The 17,591-nt window shown below is 37.7% G+C and overlaps 1 protein-coding gene across 20 annotated transcripts in view; it reads left to right on the top strand.

Moving 5' to 3' along the window:
- The window catches only part of SOX5 (SRY-box transcription factor 5), a 607,966-nt gene that overhangs the window by 351,992 nt on the left and 238,383 nt on the right, over window positions 1–17,591 (top strand). For 15 of the 20 annotated variants that reach the window (XM_079305083.1, XM_079305080.1, XM_079305092.1 and 12 more), the window contains one exon: window positions 10,092–10,323. In XM_079305083.1, the coding sequence (XP_079161209.1) occupies window positions 10,093–10,323 (231 nt within the window). In that variant the 5' untranslated portion in view covers window position 10,092. The remainder of the gene's footprint in view (window positions 1–10,091; window positions 10,324–17,591) is intronic. The other 5 variants (XM_079305086.1, XM_079305091.1, XM_079305085.1 and 2 more) reach the window with 1 other exon arrangement.

Raw genomic sequence — 17,591 nt, 5'->3', positions numbered from 1 at the left:
AAGCAGTGGTCATTTTCCTCATGAGGCTTGTGACATGCATTTTAGATCTGAGCATCTGGATTCAGATTCACTTATAATATAATTAAGGGTATCCCCAGAGGAGAGAGGGTTTTTGATGGAAGTTTTTAATGAAAGCTATTATACCAATTGTTATGGTAATAACAGCCAGGTTTACTTTACTGGAATGTTGTTTTGTTTTTTTTCCAGAGGATTACTGTTGTCATCTGAAGTTGGACTTCCATGTCAATATGTGCCTTAGACTGCTAAGTTGTTTTAATACATCTCAATAAAAGCAGTTGTAGGCAAGAGCATTTTAATGATGATTTTTAAGTTTGTTTGAAGGCAGTGTGTGCAGAGTGTGATGTAGGGGAAGAATAAAATGTTTATTTGAAGATGTGTTTGAATGAATCTTCCTACATAAATTTGCTAGTGTTAAGAAAGAGGGGCTCAGCCCCTTTTAGATCACAAAAGCCTCTCAGTGGGAGATGGTTTTGGTAATAGAAAAAACAAAAAAGGTTCCAGTATGTGACAGTGGAGGTAAAATAAACAAACACAATGGATGATTACTTCTCTCCATCAAGACTTCTTTATCCTGGCAAGCTCAGTCAGTGGTCAGGATCTTAGCCACCCCTCCCTGTTTTATCCAACCCTGAACTGTGTTATTTGACAGCATTGGTTTACACAGCTGGGGCTTTGTGGAGCTCGATGGGCACTGCTGCTGAACAGCAGAAGTGTAGGTGGACAGAGCACCTATGGAAGGGTGAATGACATCCTCTGAGTTCCCTTGGAGGGAAGGACATTTCTTTCTAGGTTTTTCTCCTCTCTACCCTATTTCACAGCTTCCAAAGCTTTGTTAAGTAGACCTCTTTTTACAATTGTGCTGCTAAGCCTGCTAGTGCAGCCTTTCTAAAGGAATATTTAGGATGCTGTACGATTCTTGATGTTGTCTGTTCAGAATGGTCTCCCATTTTCCTATTGATATGTTTTTACCTTGAATCCCAATATGCATTTGTTTGTGCAAGGATAAACATTTGTTGCATGACTAAGAGCTGCATTTTTCTTACCTAGCAGCTCCAGCAGTACCTAGAGTTAGTTTGTTAAGCTGGATAATTATCATTCTGATTTTTCTTTTCTCTTGCAATTTTACAAGATCTAGAATCAAACAAACAAAAAAATCAGCTTTCCAGCAGCTGAAGTCAATCTATTTACCTACATGAAGAAGATGTTAGCATGCACAACCAAGTTCTGAAAAGTGTCCATTAGTGCTGGAAATGGAGCATGGATGCTCAGAAATCAGAAAATTACAGATGTGAAAGGGGCTTGTACTGCACTTCTGTGATTCAACAGATGTGTGATTCTGTCACACATTTTTTAAATGTAGATCTTTAATTCTTACATTTTTAAAAATAAAAACTGGAAAAACATTACAAGATAACTAAAGCAGACTTTTCAGTGCAGTGACCACAGTGAGGCTGGAAGCTCTCACATCGTACCATAAATTTTTCCTGTTCTACCTCTTGTTTGTTGGGCCAGAGATGGTGTGACTTGACTGTGGATCATCTGAAATAGGAGATAGAATGCAAAACCCCCTGAACACCTGAAAAAAGTTAATTTTCTCACTTGGAATACCAGAACATCTGAGTAAAATTATTTTTATTTAAAAAATTTTGTTTTACTCTATTGGTATTTCAGAGTAATTTTCCGAGGCAGCAGTTTTCACTGGCTTCTGAAAGGCAACATCTGGGCTTCAGAACAATCTCTTTTCAGCTTTGAAAATCCTACCTCAAATTACGTACACATTATAAATGTTCAAATTTTTTTGTGGTGTTTTTTTTTAGCATAATGGAAAGGCAATAATGTATTTATTCCCTGTGATTTTATCTTCAAGTTCAGTTTGATTTTTCTTTCTTGGGCTCTCCAGGATTATTTGTTCCTTGGCCAAGAATGCACCTGTCATATACAAACCCTCCAAAAAGAGAGGAGCATGCACATAGATGTGAACAAAAAAGAGTAATAATGATTCTGGGCAGCTGGAATTAACCTGTTGGAAAGAAAATGTTTACATCCACTAGAGACATTGCTCTGCTTAAATGTATTTTTTTTTCAAACCCCCCTCACCACACACACAGATGCAAAACTGATTTCACTGTGTCTGTGGTTCTTAAAGGTACTTGTGGTTTCTTGGAGGCCTCAGTTCTGCTCCTGCTAAAATTATTTAGAGGCCCAGTATTTCAGTGATGCAAGTTCAATCTATCAGTGGTTATCTGCTTTACTGGCATGATCAGTTTTGCCAGGAAACATACAGGGCACCTGTGGATGTGTGTATTTATCTGTGCTTGTGGGGTTTGGCATTTTGTTTTTTGCGAACTGATAGACATGGTGCAAATGTGGATGCAAGTGATGGCTGGAGCAGGAGTTATGTAATAAGGTAGAATGATACAGCAAATTCAGATGTGTAAACACCAGTGAATACACTGAAAATTATTTAATAAGTGCAGTTATATGTACACTTACAGGAAGGAAACACATGCAAAATAAAGCTATTGTTTTAAACTTAATAGTAGGGAAACTGGGAGTGAAGTGGGGAAAAAAAGAAACTTAAAAAAACTTCCATGTTTCTGGTTTGTTTGTGGGTACACACAAACTCTTCAGAGGAAATGTTGCTTAAAAAATACTTAAAATACTACTTGTTGAGTTTTAAATTTAAATAAAGAGGAAAGGAGAGAGGGGGTTGAAGATCAATGGCTGTTTGTTTGACACATCAGACAGTGGCATGACGGAAAAGTGGGAAAAGCTGTGTCATATTCTACCAAGATCTCAGTCAAAATAATGGCTCCTCATACTGAGATCTGGATGTCTTCTGGGAGAGAATTCTTATTATTAATGTTGATTCTACTGAAAATAATTAATCATCTAACAATGCTTAAAGAAAAAATTATGTCAGCTTGATTAAACAAATACTGCGAATGAACAAGAATAAACTCCCAAAACTTCAAAAGTTTTAATATTTACTAACTATTTAAAATGAGCCCATGCTTCCTCAAATTTCTTTGCAATAAGCCAGTCATAATTGTCATCATTTTAAAGCTGTTTCAGCTCTGTGCCTTCATTTCACTCAGTGGGAATTAGGTATGCACGTCTGTGTGTGATGTATGGATTTGTTGTGTGGCATAGCTCTCCCACTCAGTGTTTGGAGAAGGACTGATGACTTTTCTGTCATTTTCAGGTATTAGTTTATACAGTGAAATCTCAAGGCTTGGAATCTCTCATTATTTGACTAGATCCTCTTTGTTCAGCAAGCAGAAGAGTGATGATTAACTAATGTCATAGTGACTTGAGATAGTGCTTTTAGCAGTGAGCAGTTCCTAAAACTTTATATGAAAATAAAAGCAAAACTCTGCTATTTTTGTGATGGCATGATGAAAATTTTCAAATAATAATAAAAAGTATTATAATAAATAATAAAAAAAGCAAGACTTATAAAGAACTAAAGAGTTGGGGGAGGTACATTTCTGAAGGTTTGGGGGGTGGAAGGAAAGGAAATCAGAGTTAATTTGAGGATGCACTGGAAAATAAATGAGCTTGTGGATTTAATTCAAAATCATCCAAGCAGAGTCTTTTGCATGAAAGAAGCCAGTAATCAGGCTCAGTTTACTTGAAACATCAACGATGACTGCATCCTGCTGTTTCAGAGTTTGTGCTGATAGATGCTTATCATTTGTGACACTGCACCACCACAGTTGTGTGTTGCCAGTGCCATAACCATGTTATCACTATGTGCCTCTTCTGGTTTTAAGAAGTTCTCAAAACTCACAGGTTTTGAAGTTTGATCTCTTAGAAACATGCTTTTCAGAAACTAAAACCTCATCCTGTAGTTTCTGGTTTATAAACGTCTTAATAGATTTTTGGCCCTTTTAATTGATATACAGATGAGTGAAAAACAAAAGGCTGATGCAGTTGACAGGTACCAAACAAAATCCTGAGAACACAGGTTCTTATGGTGAAGCGGATTTTAAATGTGTGTCTCTGGGTGAATTGCTAAATGTTCCTGCTTAACACACACCAGTAAGATCCAAATTCTGTGTGATATCTATGAAATAATTAGGCAATATTTGTTACAGTAATGGAATACAGTAGATATGAGTACATTTGTTACCTTCCAAATTCTGTTTTGGTTGAAGGCTGGTTTGTTTCAGGCTACAGTATTTCACTAAAAACTTGGTCATGCACAGTCTTACCCGGTTACCTGCTTCTAAAAGTCCCTGAAAAACTTTGTATAACACGTTGGGAATGTTCAACATGAACGTTTTTGACAGTGGATTTTTACTAGACTTGATTTTACAGTGGGTTTTTTTGTGTGTCAATTTCTTGTAAGTGCAAAAAAATAGAGATAATAAAATTTCAGTTGACTGCATAGAAATTTTAGAAAGTGGTTTGATTTATATTTTTCATTTTTCTAATAAATAAAAGGGTTTTGTTAACATTTTCTTGACGGACACTTACAACAACTTTATTATTTGAGAATTTCAAATCTTGTCAAATTGAAGCCATTTACCACTGAAACTTGGAGCAGTAGCAGTAACTCAAAACAGTTTCCACAGCATGTGGAGTAACAGGTTTATGAGCCCGGCTGCTGATATTACACTGTACTTTAAAATGGATTGGGAATAACCTTTTCCCTTCCCATTTTATATTCAGAATCCTCTAAACTGGAGGTTTATAAAAAATTGTTAAAGTGCCATAAAGAGAAGAAATCTGGAAAGCCAAAGGGAGAAGGTGGGCTGGGTGAAATGGAAATTATTGGGTGCCCCTAACCATAGGATTATTTGTGGCAGCTCTAAAAATAGACAACTGCACAGAAATATTACACAGGTTATGCTGTAGTGATCTGGGTTTGTGTTAACAAAGTTGACTTGCTCACCAAAACCACTTTTGAATAACACAGCTTCTTCATAGCATAGGTGTATTTTAAAAGATATCTGATTGATATGATCTTACAAAGTAATAATTAACAGTTTATTCCACCTCAGTGTGAGTGACAGATGAGAGCATGTTTCATGTACAGTTTTTACTGATTAGCAGATTATAGTTTTGCTTTTATTTTCCTTTTTTTTTTTTTTTTTTTTTTTTTTAAATTGTAGAATTACTTAAGTGAAGAATTCCAAACCGGCTGTAAATGACTCAAAGATATTACCAAATGAAGTCTGTTTTTAGTGGTATGTGTAGAAACAAGTCAGGCTTGCAGTTCCCAGTGGGACAGTGTGTGGGAGTCTGCCATCCTTACTCATGTTGAGTAATACCTTATTACACAAGTAATCTTGTCAAAATGAATGGAATTGATTTTTTAGAGGTACTAGTTATTCAGTGTACATAAATAATTAATTACTTTGGGGTCCAAACAGAATTGAAATGGTTGTTAGTGTTAGCTGGCACTTCTTGTCAGGGCTGTGTATAAGGAGAGATCGCAGTTCCAGAAAACCTGGGAAGAAGACCTGTTTTATTAGCATTAAATAATCAGGAGTAAGGCAGATGCATTGCTGACATTTTGTATAAACTTTTGTTTATGCGTCTATACATGTGTGTGTTTGTATGCTTATACATTAGATATATGCAGTAGTTCATAATTATCTCCTATGGAAAAGCAGTCTGCATTTTTTCAACAAGAACTGTAATTAGAGGTAAATATCTTTGCAGAGAGTCAGATTTAATCCCATTGAAGTTTTTGGAGTGATTTAGCACTTAATATTTGATTGGAACTCAGGCCGTGTTCAGGAGCAAATTCCTGGGCTGACTCTCCACAGTGCTGCTGATCTGCTTGTCTTCCCCTCATACTCTGTTCCCATCTCTGACATACAGGGCCGAGTGATTTATACTTTGTCCATGAGAAAGACTTGGTTTGTAGCTGTCAGAGAAACTCAAGAGGTGAATGTTTTCATGCCGATTCAGAAACTGGCTGTGCGACTCCAGTCAGGCGCTGTCACGCCTGGTTATGGTGCGAGAACAACAATGCCTTTCTTGATAAGGGAAAAAAAGAAAGTCTTGCTCAGTCAGAATTTTGACATACAATTTAAATCATCTTTCTTCATCCTGTGGACTTGGAGCTATCAGAGAGGCAAAGCCTGTGTTTGAATGGAAATTCTTTTTATTTTTTTAAAAAGTGTACCAGCTATAATTATCCATAACTTCGCAGGTCTGTTTTAATGCTGTTTTATAATTACAGGTCTTAATACTAGATTATATAAAGTCATTTATAAATAGTCAGAACAGAGGGACTTTGGGAGTTTTTAACCTGTAGATTGCCGTGGGTTGTGGCGGCTGATGGGATTTTTGCCTGTGTATGTATTAATGATTGATGAATCCCTTAATTAACTCCCAACAAGTTAAGATTTATGGCCTCATATCTTTTTCTCCTGACACATCTGTGTTTATCACTTTTGAAGACATGGATAAGCCCCTTCTCCAAAAGCTTTTGTAGGTATCTGAAATGTTTCTGAGGTATTTTGCTTAATGTAACAAGATTAGAGTTTTATGACACAAAATTTATTCAATTTTATGGCACAAACAATCGGATTGGAAAGGATGCAGGTTGTGTGCTAGAGGGCACTATCTCCTTGAATACGGAATACCACTTCAGATTTATTTTGGGAGTACAATCATGGATTAAATGAACCAAAACCAATGAACAAATGGAGATGTAGGGGGGACACTTAAGTGAGGTTCTGTTAAAAATATTAATAATTTAAAAAAAATATAGCTGCGGAAATTATGAAAAGATCACTTTTGTGAGACGGTGAATTCAAGGGAAAAAACAAACAAGAAAAATAGTCATATTTGGCAGCCTGAAATGATTTGGATGGAACCAGTATGTGTAGGAACCAATTCATGTGGATATACTGTAACTCTTACTTGCTCCAGAGGTTCAATCATGCTGAAGTCAATGCAAAAACTCTGAGATCAATAGACACAGGGTATCAATTTAAGCCTATGAAAACTTTGTTAAAAATTGAAGGGCAGTAAAGAAATATTCGGGGAAACTGTTGTAATATGAAACACCCAAAATATTTGTAGATATGGATCTATTCATTTATTTAAATCTTCCATTTTCTTGTGGAAATTTCCCAGATGTTCATAAGGAGTAAGAAATTTCTGTGAAACTGATTTTTGTCTGACTCAGGTTGGCTATGGACAGAGCTGCCTGGAAAAAAAATGGTATTTGTTGTCTGAGCTGTCCAGGTTTGTATATCCATTTCTTTGACTGTCCTTGGAAGACTAACAGAGACTAAAGCCTCAACTTTGCTGCCTTAGCCATTTTAGTAATCTGTTAGTCTTCTAGGACGGTGATAGGTACATGGCTTGTAATTTACACTGGATGTTTTAAAAACAAAGGGGAAAGTATCTTCTGCCCTTTCTACTCTCACTTTACTTTGGTCTACAATGCAACCTGTAGGTTTTCATTTTAGATCAAAAGCAAAATAATCTCTGTTATTGCAAGTGCATGGAGGTGGACACCTCTATTATCTTACTTGTCTCTTTATATAAATTCCCTTCAGAAAATTATTTCATCCCTGTTGGGAACAGTGACAAGCAGAAGATGATGATCTGAAACTATATGTTCGCATATAAAGTTAACATAGGAGCTTCATTTCAGCTTGATATTCAAACTTTCTTTGTGAAGCAATGTGACAGGATCTGTGTTATTCTAGGTTAACAGCAGTAGGAGTTCTTGACACAGTTTGAGTATAAAATGTGTAATCCAAATCATCAATACAAAGCAAGGCATCCTCTTTCTCTATAATTTATTGTCAGAGTGAATTGCAGTAGAGACTTTTGTCTACAATATTTTCAGTAATTTTATCAAATATAAATGTTCTAAAGTATAGAAAATTACTGTGGAATAATTGATAAATGATCTTGTGTCTCTCACTTTTTGTTTGCCAAAATTGAGATAACTGCTTAGTGCTGATTTTCAGAGAGATTTTGTAAATACTCAGGCTTCTATTAAGTAGTGTTAACATGAGTAGCCAAAAAACTTAAATTCCATAGCAAATGTTGATCTTGGTGCAATACAATGCAAAATATGAATAATTCACATTCACTTTAAAAGAGAGTTGTATGCTTTCTGCAGAAGGGCTTGAGATCTGTCACATCAAACATAGCTGTAAATTGCTGAATTCAGTGGGCTAGAAAACTGCCAGTAAGAGTCGATCTGGTGATCTCTGTCTTTGTACATATGCTTTGCTGCAGACACGTAGGTGGGAAAGCCTAGAAGACAGAATTCAGGTAGGATGTATGAAGTGTTAGTCTGTTGGACTAAGTCAAACATTAATAGAAAATACAGATTGGCTCTCTAATCATTAGCAATAGGTGGTGTTCAGAACAGGCAATGTGCAGCTGTGTATAGGTTCTGGTAGGGATTTTTTTGGTCTGAATTTTATGTTGTTAGATTTTCTGCTTTTTTCTTTTTTTCTTCTTTTTTTTTTTTTTTTTTTTTTTTTTTTTTTTTTTTTTTTTTAATATAATCTAACTTGGCTCAGGAGGGAGGGCTCAAAACACGATCATTAGAAGAAAATAAGTCTTAACAAAGGGCTGTTTAAAGTCACGGTTTGTTTTCATACCCAGTTGACTGCAGCTAAGAACCATTCCGTGCTCAATATGCCAAATCGTGTGGACATGCTCCACCTCACAGCAGCCCCACACATGGTTCAAGAGGCTGCTGGGCTTTTGAAATGCAGTCCTTTAACTATGGAGTGGAAAATAAAAATGCGGTAGCTAGAATCATAAATATGAGATTTTTGAGGAGGAGCAATATTACTTAAGCCTGTTTTTTAAACTTTTACATACAAATAGTCTTCGGTTTCCTCGTTTGTAACTTTTTTTTTTTTTTCCCCTGTGAAACATTGCCCTATTTTTTATTTCTTTCTTTGGCTGTGCCTGGAGGATTTCTTCCCATTCCATTCCTGGCAGATGCCCCTGGTTAGCACAGGGGGTCTGTTATGCCATCCATGAACATACCCTTATTTTCATGAACAATTTGCTGTAATTAATCCCAGAATTTGTCCACATTTTAAGACTTCACTGTACCCCCCTCTATTTTGGAGACCAAGTTGGGAGTATTCTGGGTTCTGTAAGATTTTTAGTTGTGCTTGGCTTGAATGATACTTGAATTTGCACATGATTTAAGTTTCTTCCAGTGCTTCTAAAAGTTGAAGATAAACATGTCCTATCAGACTGGTGTTATCAGACATTATCAAAAACTTCACAATGTAGGCCTGAATTACAAGTCATTATTTCTGTGTGTTTTTCACAATGTGTGCTCTATGTATTTTCCTTGTTTATCCTTTTTTATGTAGTTACAGATGTAAATTACATTTTGATGGTTTTTTTTTTTCTGATCAAGCTATAGATAGGAAGAATTTGATGTGTAGATAGAAAGATTTGATAGCAGGTTTTCATTCAATCAGTACAGCCCTGACTTTTTCTTGTCAAAAAGCTTAGATTATTAATGTCCTAATGTTTAATTGCTTAACTATACCAGATCTGCAAACCTGGAAAGATCATTGCAACATGACTTTAACACTCAGTTGTTCACATGAGTGAAATTTTGTAAACACAGACATTTTGGCTTGGTAGTTAGTTCTTTTATTGTATTATATTGTATTTTACTTTATTTTTTCTACCAGATGTAGTTGATAATGCATGCAGATGATTATTCCTTAAAAGCTAGGTTGACGATAGCTTGTATCGGGAGACATTCTATCTTTATAGAGCAAATTCAAAACTAGATCAGTATTTTTTTAAAGGAATTGCATTTCATTATGCAGTCTTAGGTGAATTTTCATGTTTAAGAAGCGAGAATACAAGAGAGTGCTATATTAGTGTATTATTCTCACAACAAATAAGCCACTGTTCTGTTGCTACCTGCTTGGCCATTGTTCCCAATTGTGTATGCTTTGCAGTGGTATTTGGATGGTTTCCTGCTCTCTGCCAGCACAAAAAAGGCATTTCTGTTACAATGGCCCCTAACCACACAATGACGGCATTAAGGATTTATTTGGAGGTTTCATTATTTTCTCCTCTTTTGTTCCTTCCAGGATGTCTTCCAAGCGACCAGCCTCTCCGTATGGGGAAGCAGATGGAGAGGTAGCCATGGTGACAAGCAGACAGAAAGTGGGAGAAGAGGAGAGTGACGGGCTCCCAGCCTTTCACCTTCCCTTGCATGTGAGTTTTCCCAACAAGCCTCAGTCTGTGGAATTTCAGCCAGTTTCTCTGCTGACGCAAGAGAGCTGTGGCCATAGGACTCCCACTTCTCAGCACAACACAATGGTAGGTTTGCTTATGCTCTATTGTGCTTACATCCATTCTTTGAATTCTGCCTCTGCAGTAGTTTGGCATCCAGATCTGTACTTTGTGGAGTGAACAATGCACAGCTACACATACAGAACATGCCACAATAATGTGTAAGCTCTGACCTTAGCTGGGCTGCCTCTACCCTCCACTACAAATGTGAAAACACTTGCAGTGCAGACTTTTCCTCACCTTTGACTGATGGCGTTCAGGGTGCTAAAATTTGTTAGCTGCACTGATGTGAATTGGAAGTGTATGTGTTCAGCAAACAGCAAATGGGTTTGGAACACTCTAAGTGAGGGTCATGTTTGGCATGGTGTCTGAAGCATCACCCTAATGCCAAGTTTGTGCAACAGTAAAGCATGAAAATCTGTATAAAAGGTAAAAAAAGAAACTTGGAATTTTGATGACTTAAAACCTTACATCTGATGTGTAATTCATGTCACAGATACTGACAATAAAATTTACTGTGCTTACGAAATCAAATCAACATACTACTTTTTCATGTGTGGATTCCCACTCTACAACTCATGCTGAGCCCTTATTTCATTACATGCAGCAGTCCAGAACTGGCTGTATCTTAAAGAAAACAAAGCAATGCCATGTTGAATTGTCTCTATTATGTGTTTGGGCCCTTCACACGGAGTACTGATATATTTTTAGAAAGGTTGAAAGATGCAAGGAAAGGCATTGGAGTCCAGGACTGAGGTACTTTGACAAAGCTCTGTTGTGAACATGCTTGCACAGCTCCTGCTTATTTACAAATCGGCTGCAACTTTTCTGTTAGTCCCCCACTTTGACAAGGGCACTGATAATTTCACTAGAAGTGAAGCTAATGAGTGGACCTGCATATTTGAAGGCTTTTAAAAAGGCATTGCAAAATAGGTGGTAGTGTATTCTCATAAAAGCCTGAAAGAGCTCCACATTGGTATTTAAGCCCTTACAGCTCATTATGCATATGTAACAAGCCCTAAGTAAAAAGCCTTAGGGATTATTATTTCTCATAGGACCAAGTCACTGGATATTCACTGAAGCTGCTCTCCTAGGCAGAATAACTCATTGATCCTGATCCATTTTCCTTTCTTTTTTGGGCTAATGCTTAAGCTCAGACAGTGGCTTGGAATACATAATTTTAGTTTGTGTTATTGCAACTTTACATGAAGAAAGAACATCGTTGGAGAAATTACTCATGGGCAGACAATGTCATTATCTTTTCCATGCTTGTTTATTTCTTGTCCTGTATCTTGTGTTTTATAAAGATGAAATTCATTAATATAGCAGTTCCAGGCAGTGGGATGTTAGGGTATGTAACTAATGTATGGGCTTAGCTGTATTTTTGCCTACTTTCAGAGAGTGTTTTGAAGATAAGGAATTGTTTCTGACAACATTTAAGTCAACAGATAAACTTGTGATGGCACCAGTAGTGTAGAATCAGACTCTAATGTAATAAAAATGTACTGTTTTCTAAGCAGCCCAGCAGGAGTATTTCAGCTACACCTCACTGAAACATTTAGCTGCTCCTTAACTGATTTTAATTAACTTCTTTGTTCATTTATAGTTTTTAAGAACAGGTGGTTTGACTGATCATCTAGTGTAACTTCCTGCTATGAAGGCTGTATTTAATGTGATGTCAAAACAGTGTGTTCTGTCATTTTACAATACAAGATACTGAATCATGGGATGTTTTACATAGTTTTGCTGTAGCAGTGAAACACTGCAGGCTTACCTGAGGCAGCATTTGGGGGATTGTAAGGGCCTAGTTTTGTTTTCACACATATTTAAGAATATTGCCAGTCTGTATGGATGTAGCATTTTGGTAATATCTCTCTTTTAGTGAGGACTGTGTGACAAAAATCATTCCCAAAGGGCATTCACTTTATAACATTGCAAAATGCTGTTTGAATTTACATTCTATTGTTTTATCATCTCTGGGAAATAGATCCAGGTGTGCACACAGCACCACAGATTGTGGTCTGATACTGTTTCATTGATAAAGCTCCTGGAGCTTTACACTTTTGAAAATTTACCCTATTGCACTTTACCAGGTTGTAACAACCGTGATCTTAGTGAGACAGCTCAAAGTTCTGGGTAAGTTTTTATAAGAGGAGGCCAAAATTCCTGTGAAGACATCTTCAAACCTGATTAAAATCGGCAAAAACTGCAAAGCCCATCTTCCCATCAAAATGAACAATATATTTCTGATGATATTGGAAGTGCACGCTGTCTCTGTGCTTAGTCCAGAGCCCGGGTTTGCCAGAGGGCAGACGGGAACGAAGGCAGGAGGGAGGGGGGAGGGGCAGCAGCGGCCACGCCGGTCTCGGGCGGGAACGGGCTCACCCTCACCGAGGGTGGCGGCTCCTCGCTCACCGTGTGTGTCCAGGGGATCAGCTGTGTCCGCAGAGGCAGGAGGCTGGAACGGGGCAGATGCAGGGCAGGTGATCGCAGAGGGTCTGGCTCTGCTGTGCTCGGCTGCGTGGCTGAACGATCCCAGGCGTCCTCCTCCGAGCTCGCCGGAAACGCGAGTGCCCTCCCGGAAACCTCAGAGGCCCCTCCGGGGCCGTCCCCACCCACACCTTTGTCTGAAACCATCAGGGACCCTGGGTGTAGCCCGGCCAGCTCCATTGGCATGATAATGGAAAAAATTCTTTCAATTGACACAGTAACAGAAAAGCACTCAACCCCCAACACCCGATAAGAAAATAATCAGTAATTTATCAGATTTAAAGCAACTGTTCAGTAGAAAAGACAAATAATTTGGCCTAGAATGTATCTGAGAGTCAGCTTAGGGCATTCATAGCAGGCCATAAGCTTTGCAGGGAAACCCTTGAGGATTGCAGTATCAGTCAATAGCTCTTTTGAAGAAACCTATTAAGGCTACAGTATTTTGATAGCACCAATAGTTGTTAGCTCATCTAAGTTACAAAGGTTTATTTTACTTGTTTCTATTTGCCTGCCTTTATGTTCTATTTGACTGCTTTTGCAGCTCTCAAGACCACTGATCTCACCAATGATGTCTGTTTGCTAAATTCTGAAAATGAGAAATATAAAGGATAAAAGTACTGATCAAAGTATACCACAGGCACAGTGTGTTTAAATCAGACCATTCTTTTAAATTATGGAATATCAATGAAATGCTGGATGGGATTTAAAACAAACAAACAAACAAACAAAAAACCCCCCGTACTGAATAAAAGGTCAAACTGATAAGCTATAATTTTGCCACTCCCCAGTTGTTCCAAATTCATGACTGACTGTACTGGTATCCCACATTTGTCCTGCACTTTCACTGGGATTTAGAATTAATTTTCAATAGTTCTTTAAATTGATAGGAATTACTATGGTGTTCAGTAGTTTTGTTGCTTCATGCTAATAGAAGTTGTGTTTCTGTTGTGAATGAAGTTACTCCTGTGTAACTTGGGAATAATATTAAGAACAGCAATACTACTGGTCAAAGAGCTTACCAACATATTACTTTGTTCTTTTCCTCCCCTTGTCCAAAATAAAAGCTTGTTTAATGCTTCATTTGGATTCTGTTATCCCATCTATCCTGGCCTATGCATCACCTGTTGGTCTGGAGTTGTCAGCATATGAATGGTGGTGGATCAGAACAACAAGCAGCTGGAGCACTTTGCTATTATTCAGACCTTCCGAGGAGAATGGAAATCTGAATGCATATCGCTTTTTAAAAAGTCAAATAGGACTCTAATTATACTGAGCTAAAGAATGCATATTAAAAAAAAATCAAAACACCAAAAAACCAACAAAAACCTCACAGTGGTTTTAGAGAAATTTAATTTCCAGTGTACCTTTGAGCATCAAGCTTAGGATCACTTATTGTGATGATACAATGCACAGTGTTGTGAACACCAGTGCCTTTACTGTGCCAGCTCTAATAATGAGAATTTCATTGTTTGGGGAGAGCAGTCTCCTACACCTAGACAAAAGTGTAATTACTTTTGAACAATGTGGAATGTGCTCCGTTTAATAGCATTGGCACTAGATTCACGAAGATTCAGATACAGCTAGCTTGGAAGCCATATATGCAGTGTGGCAGTATGAAATTGTTAGCAGGCGCCGTAATTACAACACACATACGCACGCACACACACACGCAGTTTCACAGTTTAAACTATAAACTTGTTTTTGGTAAGTCTGCATCTGTCTGATGTTCTTTCCTTCCTCTCTCAATGGTAAATTGATATTTATAAGATGATGAAATTACATTGCTGCAAACATTGCATTATAAACGTCATCACAAAAGTAGCACATGGAAGCAGTTTCCACAGATGCAATTTTAGGCTTTTACCAGAGTTCAGTCTTCACACTTGCACCATTTCAGGGAATCACTATGTGGGCTGTTAGGAAAGGGAACAATTGAAAATTATCAGTCAGTACCCCTGAAAAAGCTGTAGAAGTTGCCTACTGGACTGTTTGGTCCAGGGCATGGAAAACTCTCTGCAGCCCTTGAGAATCAGCTGTGATGGAGCCAGAAACAGCTTTGATAACAGTCCTATCTGCCTGACAAGTATCTCACATTCAAGTTAGGCTGATCTGCTTGTCCTCCTTGTCATGATCTGTGTTCTCCCAGAACTCCTATCCTGTCCCATCCACATGAGTCATGCTTGCATTACTTATCAACTACTTGATGTGCTGGCCTGTCTGGGACACATAAAGAAACAAAAAAGTTGTCTTCATTCTTCAGTTGAGTCTGGAATCAAAGCTGTAGTGCAATTCAGGAGCAATGTGCTTTTGTGGAGGTTGCCTCAGTTTATTGAACCACCTTCTTATCACAATGACTTTTGCATACTTGTGGCCATGAAAACCAAAGTGGATACATTATTCCCAGCAGAAATCAGTGGGCAGAAACACCTGCTGAAGTTTGAGATGACCATTGGTGTTTTGATCAGACTTTGAAAGGTCCAAAGGTTGGTTAGGGGGCATTAAATAAGGAATGAGGTAAGAAAACTTTTTTTTCATCTCCAAGCAAGAGGGTTAAAACTACATTTAAACCAATAACTTGATAAATCAAGACCAAGTTTATTATATATAAATTGCCTGGTATACAGAGTACACATGACTGTAATTTTTAAAGGCCATGAGGAGAAGTGGAAACAGCAGTTGTTTGCTTTTGTTGAAGATCATCTTACTGTGAAGCAGTCATGTTTTTAATGGATTCATTTGAATGCAGTTAAGCAGAAAATAGTCAACAGAAAAGTAAACACCTTTGTTTTATGCAAGTGCTGGGAACTGTATTGTATGCAAGTGATTATGTGCCTAGGCATCAATTCATTGACTTCATGCTGGAAAATATCTTCATTTAAACTTACTGCTACATACTAGTAAAATCTAATTCAAGTGAGTAGTTGAAAAGTTCTACAGAAAAAAGAGATAGGTAGAATTGTAAAGCCCACATTTAGTAGGAATATTTGAACCAGATGTCTCTCTTATGAGGAAAAGAACTATTAAGTGCCCCATCAAAAATTATGTAAGCAAAAAAACTTAGTCATCTTTCTAAGCAACAGAGAGAACTTCGAAATTTTGCTTCAAATCTGCGCTATCAATTTGAGGAGCACTGGTGAGGACTAGTGTATGGAAGACCAATTTATAGCAATAATCCAAAGAGACTACATTTTAGTGTTCCTGCTTCTCAATACATCTTTTGCTTCTAGAAGTCACCCCCTATGTGTGACATAACACAGGTAGGATCTGTGGGATCTTCCCCATCCTATTGGAAGTCAAACAATAGTTGTGGACTTAGTGTAGATTCTGTAGTCCGGGTCCATCCCCTGTGTCACTCTCCTCAAATTTATTCTGATACTCTACCTTTTCTTTGGTAACAGTGAATCTTTCTGGTGTTGTAGTGAGGCACAAACTCTGCTGACAGTTAAACACCCAATCCTCCATGGTTCTGAGAACAGAATCCAAAGAAATGTAGCTTTAAATTTTTTGTGCTTTTTCTTTCACAGAGTGTAGGTCCATTGGCCAAGCTGCTGCACTGTTGAGAAGCTTTTGGCCTTAGACTGTCAGTGTAACTATTATCAGAATAGAGAGCAGCATACCAGACTTCCTTGCTCTTATCCAACATACGCCTCAAGGCAAGGCATGTGGGAATCCCAAGTTGATTATGTTTTGCTCCCTACTTGGCACAAACTCCTACTTTTGCACATCACCTTGACTCATTTTTGCTCAGTAGTTGTTAATTCATTTTAGAACTTCCTGAACAGTTTTCCCATGTGCTTTGTGTTTGCTCCATACACTTCTCATATCCACAGCACTACTTCTGTGTGGTTTTCTCCCTTTCTTTTCACTGCAGGTGCAAATTTGTCTCTATTTCCAGCCTTATAAGAGCCAGCCTTACTCTATCAGTTTCTGTCTGCTTGCAGTTGTCCTTTGAAAATCTTTTTCTGCCTTGCCCATTTTCTTCCTCTCCTTGTAGTCATATTTAGCTTAGTCACTTTTATTATTTAATCCATTCTTAAGCCTTCTAGTTAACAGCTCATATGAAGATGTTGCACAGTAAAAATAAGTGTTGCACTATTTTCTTGGACAGAATGTCAATAAAGTAGGGGATGGTTGGCTTTTGATATGCAGCTCTACTTAGTAAAGATATACCAAAAGGCATTGTGAGGTGTTGGTCATGGTTTCTTGAATTTCAGGGTTGCAAGGAATCCCTGTCATTATAAACTCTGGCTCTTAGAAGTGCCAGAAGTACTCACAGTCATGTTTTACAGTCTCTTCTCACTGTCAGATATTTGTGTCCGTGGGAAGTTACCCATTGTTGTTACAATTTGAAGTATTTATTTTCTGTCCTTTCAATGGACAAGTGACGTGCTCATGGTTTTTGCATTATCTCTTTAAGTATGATTTTTCAGGTCATACAAGATTCAGTCGGATTTGGCTGTGCCAAGGCCAGCTTGCTTTCTCTGATTTTTCTTCCCTCTGCTAATGCTTTTTCAGATTCATCCAATGTAATGGTGGTTATACTGGGAATGAAAATGTGGCTCCAGGCAGTTGCTGGCATTTAAAGTGTCATGTCATCATCCAGTCATGTTTTTTCTCTTTCATGGGGCTAACTGCTTCCTCTTAAGTACTTCAGTGAAATACCACTGCCTTCTCCGCTGTAATAAAAGGAGTTATTAATTTTGTCTAGAAATTCATGGCTGAAGAAGGACCTTTGGCAAATTAGACTGCAGATTTCATTATGTGTTTACTTAAGGATGGGCATCTACCATTTCATTTGAGATGTG

The sequence above is a fragment of the Erithacus rubecula genome (genome assembly GCF_903797595.1).
Source record: "Erithacus rubecula genome assembly, chromosome: 4".
NCBI lineage: Eukaryota > Metazoa > Chordata > Aves > Passeriformes > Muscicapidae > Erithacus > Erithacus rubecula.
This window is presented reverse-complemented; position numbering and strand designations above follow the sequence as displayed.